The sequence below is a fragment of the Sebastes fasciatus genome, chromosome 15 (assembly GCF_043250625.1).
Source record: "Sebastes fasciatus isolate fSebFas1 chromosome 15, fSebFas1.pri, whole genome shotgun sequence".
Lineage (NCBI taxonomy): Eukaryota > Metazoa > Chordata > Actinopteri > Perciformes > Sebastidae > Sebastes > Sebastes fasciatus.
The window spans coordinates 958,803-969,871 of NC_133809.1; the positions used below are offsets into that span (position 1 = coordinate 958,803).

At 52.1% G+C, this 11,069-nt stretch overlaps 1 protein-coding gene across 1 annotated transcript in view; it reads left to right on the forward strand.

Moving 5' to 3' along the window:
• Positions 1–200: 200 nt before the first annotated feature.
• heatr5a (HEAT repeat containing 5a) overlaps positions 201–11,069 on the forward strand; it is a 28,097-nt gene continuing 17,228 nt past the window's right edge. The window contains exons 1-21 of the mRNA XM_074661720.1: positions 201–387; positions 511–722; positions 823–931; positions 1,530–1,679; positions 1,775–1,946; positions 2,185–2,348; positions 2,781–3,030; positions 3,146–3,301; positions 4,131–4,381; positions 4,455–4,566; positions 4,642–4,794; positions 4,880–4,979; positions 5,083–5,192; positions 5,388–5,557; positions 6,048–6,211; positions 6,637–6,742; positions 7,684–7,874; positions 8,963–9,122; positions 9,263–9,452; positions 9,672–9,841; positions 10,708–10,852. Coding sequence (XP_074517821.1) covers positions 262–387; positions 511–722; positions 823–931; positions 1,530–1,679; positions 1,775–1,946; positions 2,185–2,348; positions 2,781–3,030; positions 3,146–3,301; positions 4,131–4,381; positions 4,455–4,566; positions 4,642–4,794; positions 4,880–4,979; positions 5,083–5,192; positions 5,388–5,557; positions 6,048–6,211; positions 6,637–6,742; positions 7,684–7,874; positions 8,963–9,122; positions 9,263–9,452; positions 9,672–9,841; positions 10,708–10,852 — 3,361 coding nt within the window. The 5' untranslated portion in view covers positions 201–261. The remainder of the gene's footprint in view (positions 388–510; positions 723–822; positions 932–1,529; positions 1,680–1,774; positions 1,947–2,184; positions 2,349–2,780; positions 3,031–3,145; positions 3,302–4,130; positions 4,382–4,454; positions 4,567–4,641; positions 4,795–4,879; positions 4,980–5,082; positions 5,193–5,387; positions 5,558–6,047; positions 6,212–6,636; positions 6,743–7,683; positions 7,875–8,962; positions 9,123–9,262; positions 9,453–9,671; positions 9,842–10,707; positions 10,853–11,069) is intronic.

Consider the following 11,069-nt stretch of genomic DNA (forward strand, 5'->3'; position numbering starts at 1 on the left):
TAGACGTTGTTTGGGGAGAATCTAATGCAAAGATGCTGCTGAGTTGCATTGTGGGAAATGTAGGTTTTTAGGTTTCTGTTGTTAAAGTGTCTCCTGTGAGCGACTGAATGTAACTTCTTGTTTTCAGTATTTATTCCTTCTTCTCTTTGACAGCGCTCTGAAGAATGGCCGAGCAGGACAGGAGATCTCTCCCTCACTGAGAGGAGGAGGAGGAGGAGGAGGAGGAGGAGGAGGAGGAGGAGGAGGAGGAGGTGGTTCAGGATGGAGCGAGCTCACAGCCTCCTGCTGAACGAGGAGGCGTGCGGTCAGCTGGGTGAACATCAGAGAGCTGAGTTCATCTTCGAATGGCTGAACCACCTGAAGAAGCTGCTTCCTGCCGCCGACCGGGTGAGAGCTGAGCGGAGTCCTTTAGTAGCACCTTCACACCTAAAACCATATATAACCATATATATGTTATATATGATCTATTATCCTCTATTATAACCATCAGAGTGTGTCTCTTCTCTCCAGGCCGACATCAAACACAACCAGCGGCGTCTCGCCGACCAGCTGTGGAGCGTTCTGACCGGCTCGCCCGGCCCGCCGACCCGCTGGCTGCTGGCCCACTGCTTGGCCCTGCTGTACCGCCTGGGAGACCCCGTCGCTTCCAGCCTGTTGGTGGACCGGTGCAATGACATCATCCGCAGCAGAGACGACTCGCCGTCGGGACTCCCGACCCGACTGTAAGTCAGGCTGCGTTCAAGGCTCGCAGGAAAAAAGGAGCTTTCAAGAGCAGAATACTTTTCATCTTTCAGAGAGTTCAAACTGTCGTGTGTGTTTCAGGGCGGCCATCGCGTGTCTCGGCGCTCTGTTTGAGCAGCTCGGTCGGATGCTCGCCGGCTCCTTCAAGGACACTCTGACCAACCTGCTGAAGGCCATGAAGAGCGCCGAGGTTTGTCTGCCGCTCAGTTTGTCTGCCGCTCAGTTTGTCAAGTTGTCGGTTTTTATCCCCAAACGAGAAAGAATCGCCTCCACAGACTCCACGCTATTTAAAGGTCGACGCCATCTTCGTACAAATGGAAACGCCCACTCAGCAGTGGCGTAGGTAGTGTCTGATGGCGAGGTAAAGGGCTTTCTGATGGTGAGGTAAAGGGCTTTCTGATGGCGAGGTAAAGGGCTTTCTGATGGCGAGGTAAAGGGCAGACAGCCCTTTCTGACGGAGAACTGAAGCCGTTATATCTCTCTTCAAAGCCACCAGACTCCATTCACAAAAACAGTAATTTTACCTCTTAGAACAGCAGCACGTTAGCTTAGCTTCCTGCCGGTACGGCTGTCTGCTTGTATATATGTATATATACTGTATTAATACACTGACTATAAGGATGACTATAAGGTCGTCAGGTGATGATTTGACTGTGACTTAGTAAACTTAGTAAATGTGTTGAGTGTGCAGCTGTTTAGCAGCTGTTTCCTGGTTAAATCAAGTTATTTGAAAGAGGTTTCAACCAGAGTATAACCAGGTGAAGTGACTCCTCCTCTTCCTCCCTCAGTCTCAGGGTCGCTATGAGATCATGTTGAGTTTGGAGAAGATCCTGCGAGGTTTGGGCGTCAGCGCCGTGCCGTGTCACCGTGACATCTACAAGGCGGCAAGAACCTGCCTGACGGACCGATCCATGGCGGTACGCTGCGCCGCCGCAGAGGTAACTCATTTACACGGTACCTGCGGTCCGTCTCGGTTTTGTTGTTTCTGTCAGCGTCGACGTTGAGACGAAGTGTCTCTGTGTCGTCCCGTCAGTGTCTGCTGGAGCTGCAGAGGGAGGCGGCGTTCCTGTGGACCAGCGAGCTGGAGAACGTCGCCACGCTGTGCTTCAGAGCCTTCGAAGGGTCCAACTACAGTGTCAGAGTGTCCGTCGCCACGCTGCTGGGAACGCTGCTGGCTGCTGCTGTGGAGCCCAGACAGACCACTGGTACTACCACCTCCTCCTCTTCCTCCTCATCCTCATCCTCCTCCTCATCCTCATCCTCATCCTCATCCTCATCCTCATCCTCATCCTCATCCTCCTCCTCCTAACGCTCCTCCTCATCCTCCTCATCATCCTCCTCATCCTCCTCCTCCTCCTAACGCTCCTCCTCCTCCTCCTCCTCCTCCCCCAAGCCAACAATACTTGCTGATGAACTGTTGTCCCTCTCTCTTTTTTTCCCCAGCAGCCCCCAGGCCGGGTGGGCGTGGCCGGAGCTCCCTGGAGGAGGTGATGGACTTGTTGTCGGGGGGGTTCCTGCGGGGCGGCGCCGGTTTCCTGCGAGCCAGCGGAGACCTTCTGAAGGGAACGAGCTCCGTCAGCAAGGACATCCGCATCGGAGTCACACAGGTGGGTCGCCACGGCAACCAGGCAACCAGGCAACCAGGTAACCAGGTAACCAGATAACCAGGTAACCAGGTAACCAGGTAACCAGGTAACCAGATAACCAGGTAACCAGATAACCAGGTAACCAGGTAACCAGATAACCAGGTAACCAGGTAACCAGGTAACCAGGTAACCAGGTAACTCGGCAACCAGGGGGATGGAGGGAAGTGGGTTTAACAGATGACATGAGACAAGTCTCACCTTCATTACTCCTCCTCTCTTCTCCTCCTCCTCCTCTCTCTCGCTCCTCCTCCTCCTCCTCCTCCTCCTCCTCCTCCTCCTCCTCCTCCTCTCTCCCTCCTCCTCTCTCTCCTTCTCCTCCCTCCTCTCTCTCTCTCTCTCTCCTCCTCATCTCTCCTTCTCCTCCTCTGTCCTCCTCCCCCTCCTCTTCCTCAGGCCTGCGTGGTCTTCGTCTCCACCCTGGGCGCCTCCTGGTTGGAGGTGAACTTCCCGTCCTTCCTGTCCCTGCTGATGGAGCTGGCGTCCCACGGCAGGGCCACGCAGACGCCGGGCGACGCCGTGGTGACCCGCCGCTGCGTCTCCTTCATCCTGAGGAGCACCTTGGGGTCTCTGCTGGGGGAGAAGGCTCAGACCAACGCCGCCAAACAGCTCTGCCTCGCCGTGGCGGCGCAGAAACGAGCCATCGGTGAGCAGAGAGCGAGGAAAGACTCTCCTCTGTGGAGACATGGCGTCCTGAACTAACCTCTCTCTCTGTCTGTCTGTCTGTGTGTGTGTGTGTGTGTGTGTGTGTGTGTGTGTAGATGCAGCGCTGGCTGATGGGAACGTGGAAACCAGAGTTTCCTCTGCAGACGTCTCAGCCAGTCAGCACGTGTTGGTCTGCTGCCTGCTGGAACTGGGAGGACTCATACAGGGACTGGGATCCACCGCTGCCCCCCTCCTCACCGACAGCGGCACAGGTCTGACAGATATTACACGCCGTTGTTGAATACTCCATTCTGATTGGTCAATCACAGCGTTCTGCGGTCTATAATTTCTTTATAACAGACGGTTGCTATGTATAACAGACCGTTGTTAAGTATAACGGACAGTTGCTACGTATAACAGACAGTCGCCACGTATAACAGACAGTCGCCACGTATAACAGACCGTTGTTATGTATAACAGACCGTTGCTACGTATAACAGACCGTTGTTATGTATAACAGACCGTTGTTAAGTATAACGGACCGTTGTTAAGTATAACGGACAGTTGCTACGTATAACAGACAGTCGCCACGTATAACAGACCGTTGCTACGTATAACAGACCGTTGTTACGTATAACAGACCGTTTTCTACGTATAACAGACCGTTGCTACGTATAACAGACCGTTGCTACGTATAACAGACCGTTGTTACGTATAACAGACCGTTTTCTACGTATAACGGACCGTTGCTACGTATAACGGACCGTTGCTACGTATAATAGACCGTTGTTACGTATAACAGACCGTTTTCTACGTATAACAGACCGTTGCTACGTATAACGGACCGTTGCTACGTATAATAGACCGTTGCTACGTATAACAGACCGTTTTCTACGTATAACAGACCGTTGCTACGTATAACGGACCGTTGCTACGTATAATAGACCGTTGCTATGTATAACGGACCGTTGCTATGTATAACAGACCGTTGCTATGTATTACAGACCGTTGCAACGTATAACGGACCGTTGCTATGTATAACAGACCGTTGCTAAGCACAACATTTCCCTCATGGGTGCTTGTGTGTTTTCCTCCGTGCAGCCCTCCTGGACACGGTGATCTCTGTCCTCCTCCACCCCATGGCCTCCGCCTCTTTGGCCGCCGCCTGGTGTCTGCGCTGCGTCGCCACGGCGATGCCGTCCCAGTGTTCCTCGCTGCTGGATCGCTGCGCCGAGCGGCTGGTGGCTCTGAAGTCTTCCCCCGAGGCCGTGGCCGGATACGGGGCCGCCGTCGCCGCCTTGGTGGCTGCGGCGCAGCACTGCCCACTGGGAATACCACACACCAAAGGCATGGTGGGTAAAAACACGGTAGTCACAAAACTTGATATAGCTGATCCACAACATGTTGATGTGTCGATGTGTGCAGGTGGTTCTGGGTCTGGCTGAGGACCTGCTGCGTTCAGCCTCCCAGAACAGCCGGATCTCTCTGCAGAGGTCTCAGGCCGGCTGGCTGCTCGTCTCCTCTCTCATCACGTTGGGTAAAACTCCTCCTCATCATCACTTCACTCCTCTAGTGGTGAAGAGCTGAGACTGATGAAGTGTTGTCCCTCCAGGTCCGGCTGTGGTGGAGCACCTCCTCTCCCGTCTCCTCCTCCTGTGGCGTTGTGTGTTTCCCGCCTCTCTCAGGGAGCAGGAGATGGAGCTGCGGCGAGGGGACTACTTCACGTGGCAGGTTACGCTGGAGGGACGCGCCGGGGCGCTCTGCGGTCAGTTGTTGTTATTATGTTCAGATCTGTGTTATGCTGATCATCATAAAGCATGAAGAATAAAACGCTGTGTGTGTCTGAACAGCGATGAAGAACCTGCTGCTGCACTGCAGGGAGCTGGTCACCGACGACATCATCAGCCGTCTGCTCACGCCATTGGCCTGCGCTGTGGCGCTGCTCACCAGGTCAGTCCCACTAAACATTACATATTCATCTTTTCTTGATTTTCTTTTTAATAAACCAAAACAAAGTTCTTGACATTATTTATTGATCATGTTGTGGTTGCAGGTTGCCGTCTCTCCTCCGGTCTTACAGCAGCTCAGTCCGCAGCTGGTCGCTGGTCTACAGACTTAGAGTCTACGAGCTGCTGGCTGTCCTCCCTCCTCACACCTACCAAGGTAACATCACACCTCCTCCCTCCTCACACCTACCAAGGTAACATCACACCTCCTACCAAGGTAACATCACACCTTCTACCTCCTCCCTCCTCACACCTACCAAGGAAACATCATGCCTCCTTCCCTCCCTCCTACCTCCTCCCCCCTGATGTAGGGTATAGATATTAACCGTCTCCTGGTCTCGTCCTCCTGCAGAGAGTTTTGGTTTGGTGATGAACCAGCTGGTGTCGGATCTGTCCGGTCAGGACAACCTGAACCAGTCGTGTTCTGAGCTCACCCTGCTGCCTCCCCTCTGTCACCGTGACGACCTGACGCTGGTCGGCCCCGCCCTCCACGCCACCGACCACAGATACATCGAGGAACAGGTGAGGAGTGCTGGATGCCATCCGGATGCTAGCAGGGCTGAGTAACGTGATGCTGAGTGTGTAGTTGTATCTTCAGCTCCATGGTGGCGGTGTGGGAGGAGCTGGGCTGAGTAACGTGGTGCTGAGTGTGTAGTTGTATCTTCAGCTCCATGGTGGCGGTGTGGGAGGAGCTGGGCTGAGTAACGTGGTGCTGAGTGTGTAGTTGTATCTTCAGCTCCATGGTGGCGGTGTGGGAGGAGCTGGGCTGAGTAACGTGGTGCTGAGTGTGTAGTTGTATCTTCAGCTCCATGGTGGCGGTGTGGGAGGAGCTGGGCTGAGTAACGTGATGCTGAGTGTGTAGTTGTATCTTCAGCTCCATGGTGGCGGTGTGGGAGGAGCTGGGCTGAGTAACGTGGTGCTGAGTGTGTAGTTGTATCTTCAGCTCCATGGTGGCGGTGTGGGAGGAGCTGGGCTGAGTAACGTGGTGCTGAGTGTGTGTTTGTGTGTCCAGCTCCATGGTGGCGGTGTGGGAGGAGGCTCGCTGGACAACGACGCCTTCAGTCTGTGTGAGAAGACTGATGAAGCTCCTGCTCCTCTTCCTCCTGCCGTCGCTCTGACCGCCGCTGCAGCCCGCCTCTTTGGAGCGCTCCACCCCCACATCATCTCCGCTCAGAGGTAACAGGTCAACCTGTGCACGCTAACCAGTACAGGCTAACCATTACAGGTTAACCAGTACTGGTTAACCATTACAGACTAACCAGTCACCAATCTCAACTCAGGAGGTGCTATCGATTTACATTGTGATACGTTCAGGCTCTATTCAGTCAAAATGAGTATTGAGCGAAGGTATACTGTAACATAATGGTGATGTGTTTCCATCCAGATGTTTGAAGGAGATGTTTTCACAGTAATATAAACTAGATAATAGAGAGAGAATAATGAGCAGATTAGCCTCCTAACAGAAACCAGAATGACAACGGTGATACAGGATGTTGGAGTACGTGGTGTCAGATTGGTATGGAGAAGATGAGGTGTCAGATTGGTATGGAGGAGATGAAGTGTCTGAACCAGACCTGCTGGTAACTACTTCTCTCTCTCAGAGTGAAGATATTGGAGCAGTTTGTGGAGACGGTGAAGCAGCTGAAGGGTCAACGCCAGCAGACCGTCCAGACACACGTCTGTGCTGCCCTCTGCAGTCTGCTCAAGGTACTGCACCTGTCGCCATCAGGACTTAACGCTGGTGGCTCTCACCCACGGGTCCTTGAGGGAGTTCCAGGGGGGCCCCTGAGAAATGGGGAATAGATATAGATAGATAGTCGTCAGCTACGTCCTGTCTACGTCCTGTCGTCGTCTACGTCATGTCGTCGTCTACTACGTCCTGTCGTCGTCTACGTCCTGTCATCGTCTACGTCCTGTCGTCGTCTACTACGTCCTGTAGTCGTCTACGTCCTGTCGTCGTCTACGTCATGTCGTCGTCTACGTCATGTCGTCGTCATCGTCAGCTAGGTCCTGTCGTCGTCTACGTCCTGTCGTCGTCTACTACGTCCTGTCGTCGTCTACGTACTGTCGACGTCAGCTAGGTCCTGTCTACGTCCTGTCGTCGTCATCGTCAGCTAGGTCCTGTCGTCTACGTCCTGTCGTCGTCAGCTACTTCCTGTCATCGTCAGCTACGTCCTGTCGTCGTCGTCTAAGTCCTGTCGTCGTCAGCTACTTCCTGTCATCGTCAGCTACGTCCTGTCGTCGTCAGCTAGGTCCTGTCGTCGTCAGCTACTTCCTGTCGTCGTCGTTGCCTTGCTTTTTCTTTTACAGCTAAAAGGTTATGTAAGTCAATAAACTATAATAATTGATCAAAGTATTCAAGTTTTTGAAATATGACAAATCGAGTGCGTTTCGATCGTATCGTTATGTTCCGCACATAACGCAATGACATCATCACAAGCGTACAACGGAATGGCGTGAAAGACAGAAGCCTTATGATCGCTCTAGCTATCACTATTTGTATTTTAGATGGATTTAAAGGGTTAAAGCTGCAGTCATGTATTGTCTTGTCCACTTGGGGGCAGCAGAGCTCCACCTCCCCCTGAAACCTCTGACATATCACTTTATAAAGACAGATGAAGAAGAACTAACCGTGTCCTCCTCTTCAGCACCAGGGCGGTGTTCGGGGTTCTCTGGGGCCGGAGGAGGTGCGCTCCCCGGCGCTGTCCCTCCTGTCGGGGGCGTTGGAGAGCGCCAGTCCTCTGCTGCGATGTCTGGCTGCCGAAGGTCTGGCCCGGCTGGTCCAGGTGGTCGGAGACGCCGGCTTCACCGTGTCCGTCTCCCTGCTCTGCTTCGACAGGTAGGTGGACGTTAACACGCACCGGAGTGGACTACTACTTTACTAATGTGATGGTTTACAGAAGCTACACATTCTGTTAGTATTTATTTTATTGTTATAGGTTAGTGAATAATGAAGCAGAATTCCTGCCGTTGAATCAGATGAAATGAAACCAGAAGTCAACAGATTCACTTTAATCTATTTACAGTCTGTGATCTTAAAGTAGCAACAGCAGAAATAAATCAGGTCAGGATCCAAAACTTTTCATCTCACAGACAGACGGTTACATAACGAACCAGCAATAGACTAAAGAAGCTTTAAATAACTGAGAGATCTAAATATATCATCATGAGTCCTGATGCTGTGTGTCTTTACTGAGCATGTTGTTGTTTAATGTTCTAATGTTTCTGCTGCAGAGTTTGTTGTGTGCACCTCCTGTGTTATATTTAGGCCAGCTAACAGATTCCTCCTGTCCTGTCGTCGTCGCCTACGTCCTGTTGCTGTTTTCGCCTCCATCCTGTCGTCATTTTCGCCTACGTCCTGTCGTTGTCGCTTATATCCTGTCGTCGTTGTCGCCTACGTCCTGTCGCTGTTTTCGCCTACATCCTGTCGTCGTTGTTGCCTACGTTCTGTCGTCGTTGTGCCTACGTCCTGTCGTCGTTGTCGCCTACGTCTTGTCGTTGTCGCCTACGTCTTGTCGTTGTCGCCTACATCTTGTCGTTGTCGCCTACATCTTGTCGTTGTCGCCTACGTATTGTCGTTGTCGCCTACGTCCTCTCGTTGTCGCCTACGTCCTCTCGTTGTCGCCTACGTCCTCTCGTTGTTGCCTACGTCCTCTCGTTGTCGCCTACGTCTTGTCGTTGTTGCCTACGTCCTGTCGGTCCGGGGAGGTTTCACACCTGTAATTTAAGTTTGGATCAAGCGAGGTGTGAAAGGGCCCTTAATGTATTCCTTTGGCTCATGTGGAGCACTTAGACTGTGTGTGTATTTAAAAGGTATTATACAAATAGACCTGCCTCACCTTACTATCATTAAAACTACTACTACTACTACTACTAGTACTACTCCTGCTGCTGCTGCCACTAACCGTATTGATGGCGACCGTTCAGGCTGAAGACGGCTCGTGACGCAGCGTCTTGCAGTGGCTACGCTCTGGCTCTGGGGGCGCTGTACCGCTACACCGGAGGAATCGGCTCCCCTCAGCACCTGTCCACCTGCCTGGGGGTCCTGTTCACCCTGAGCCAGGACAGCACCTCACCTGAGGTCCAGGTATGATTCATATCCGACCGTATGACATCACATATACACCTGAAGGACCTTCATTTATGTGAAACATTCACACCTGGACTCAAACTAAACTCTACTTTTAACCCGTCCTTATGTCCTCCCCGTGTGTCCGCTGGATGCAGACCTGGTCTCTCCACAGTCTGTCTCTGATGGTCGACCTTTCCGGCGGTTTGTACCGCGCCCACGCCGAGCCGTCCTTCACCCTGGTGCTCCGGCTGCTGCTGTCGGCTCCGCCCACCCACCCCGAGGTGCACCACAGCCTGGGACGCTGTCTGCACGCCCTCATCACCTGCCTGGGCCCCGACCTGCAAGGTACCACCCACAGGTGTGAATGAGGTGTGTTGTGTCTGTCAGGTGGAGGAGCAGCAGGTGTGAATGATGTCTGCTCGTGTCTGTCAGGTGAAGGAGCAGCAGGTGTGAATGAGGTGTGTTGTGTCTGTCAGGTGAAGGAGCAGCAGGTGTGAATGAGGTGTGTTGTGTCTGTCAGGTGAAGGAGCAGCAGGTGTGAATGATGTGTGTTGTGTCTGTCAGGTGAAGGAGCAGCTGTATCCGGTCTGCGCTCCAGCTGTCTGGTTGGATGTGAGGTGATGCAGGACGGTCCAGACTCTCTGGTTCAGGCCAGAGCCATTTCCTGTCTGCAGCAGCTGCACATGTTCACACCTCCACATGTCAACCTGGCCAGCCTCGTACCTGCACTCTGTGTGAGTACACCTGAACTACACCTGAACTACACCTGACTACACCTGACTACACCTGAACTACACCTGAACTACGCCTGAACTACGCCTGAACTACACCTGAACTACACCTGAACTACACCTGAACTACACCTGAACTACACCTGACTACACCTGAACTACGCCTGAACTACACCTGACTACACCTGACTACGCCTGAACTACACCTGAACTACGCCTGACTACACCTGAACTACGCCTGAACTACACCTGACTACACCTGAACTACACCTGACTACACCTGAACTACGCGTGCGTGCGTGCGTGCGTGCGTGCGTGTTTTTTTGACCCTGTCTTGTGTCTTGCAGGAGATCTTGTTGGATTATTCCATGTTGGTAGGTTCTCTCTCTCTAAAGGCCTGAAGCTGCTGTTTGTCTCACTTTTCTTTGCAGTTTTTCTCTTTATTATAAAACGTGTCACAGAGCTTTTTAACATCTTCCTTTGTTTTGGTTCCGTATTAACTCACCGCTGGTTTTATTTTATTTTGTATTAACTTTAACCCCGTTTGCAGACTGGCCGCTGTTGAGTGTTGCTTTAACATCCTGCTGGCTGCTGTGATCTCCTTCAGTGAAACCACTCAGTGTTTCCTCCTGAACTGATACAGATGTTTTTAGGTGTCTAAAATACATTTAGCTGCTGCCTCCGTCTACAGCGAGACAACTCCATCTGTGGAGAAGAAGCTCATACTATCTGAGTCTGGAGGAAACACTGAGTAGCTGCATGCGTCCTCTGATGAACCTTAAACCTGTTAACACAGTCCAGCTGTTGTCCAGGTGTTAACTCCTCTGTGTGTGTGTGTGTGTGTGTGTGTGTGTGTGTGTGTGTGTCAGGCCCACCTGTGCAGCTCCTACCTGTGTCTGCGGCGGGCAGTGGTGGCGTGTCTGCGGCAGCTCGTCCAGCGGGAGGCCGTGGAAGTTTGTGAACACGCCGTGACTCTGGTCAAAGAGCTGCCGAGACGAGACAACACGCAGCTGGGTGAGACAGACGGAGACACCGATCATTACTATTATTTATTATATCGTTGTATTATAACATCCAGACCGTAGACTGTATTTAAAGATGGACCACATGAAGCTAAAGCTAAACCCCTCATCTGCGTAATGAGGCAGAAATGTATAAAAACATGTCAAAAGAAAAGAATACTGAAATAAATATAAAATAAATATAAAATACATAAAACATTAATGCAAAA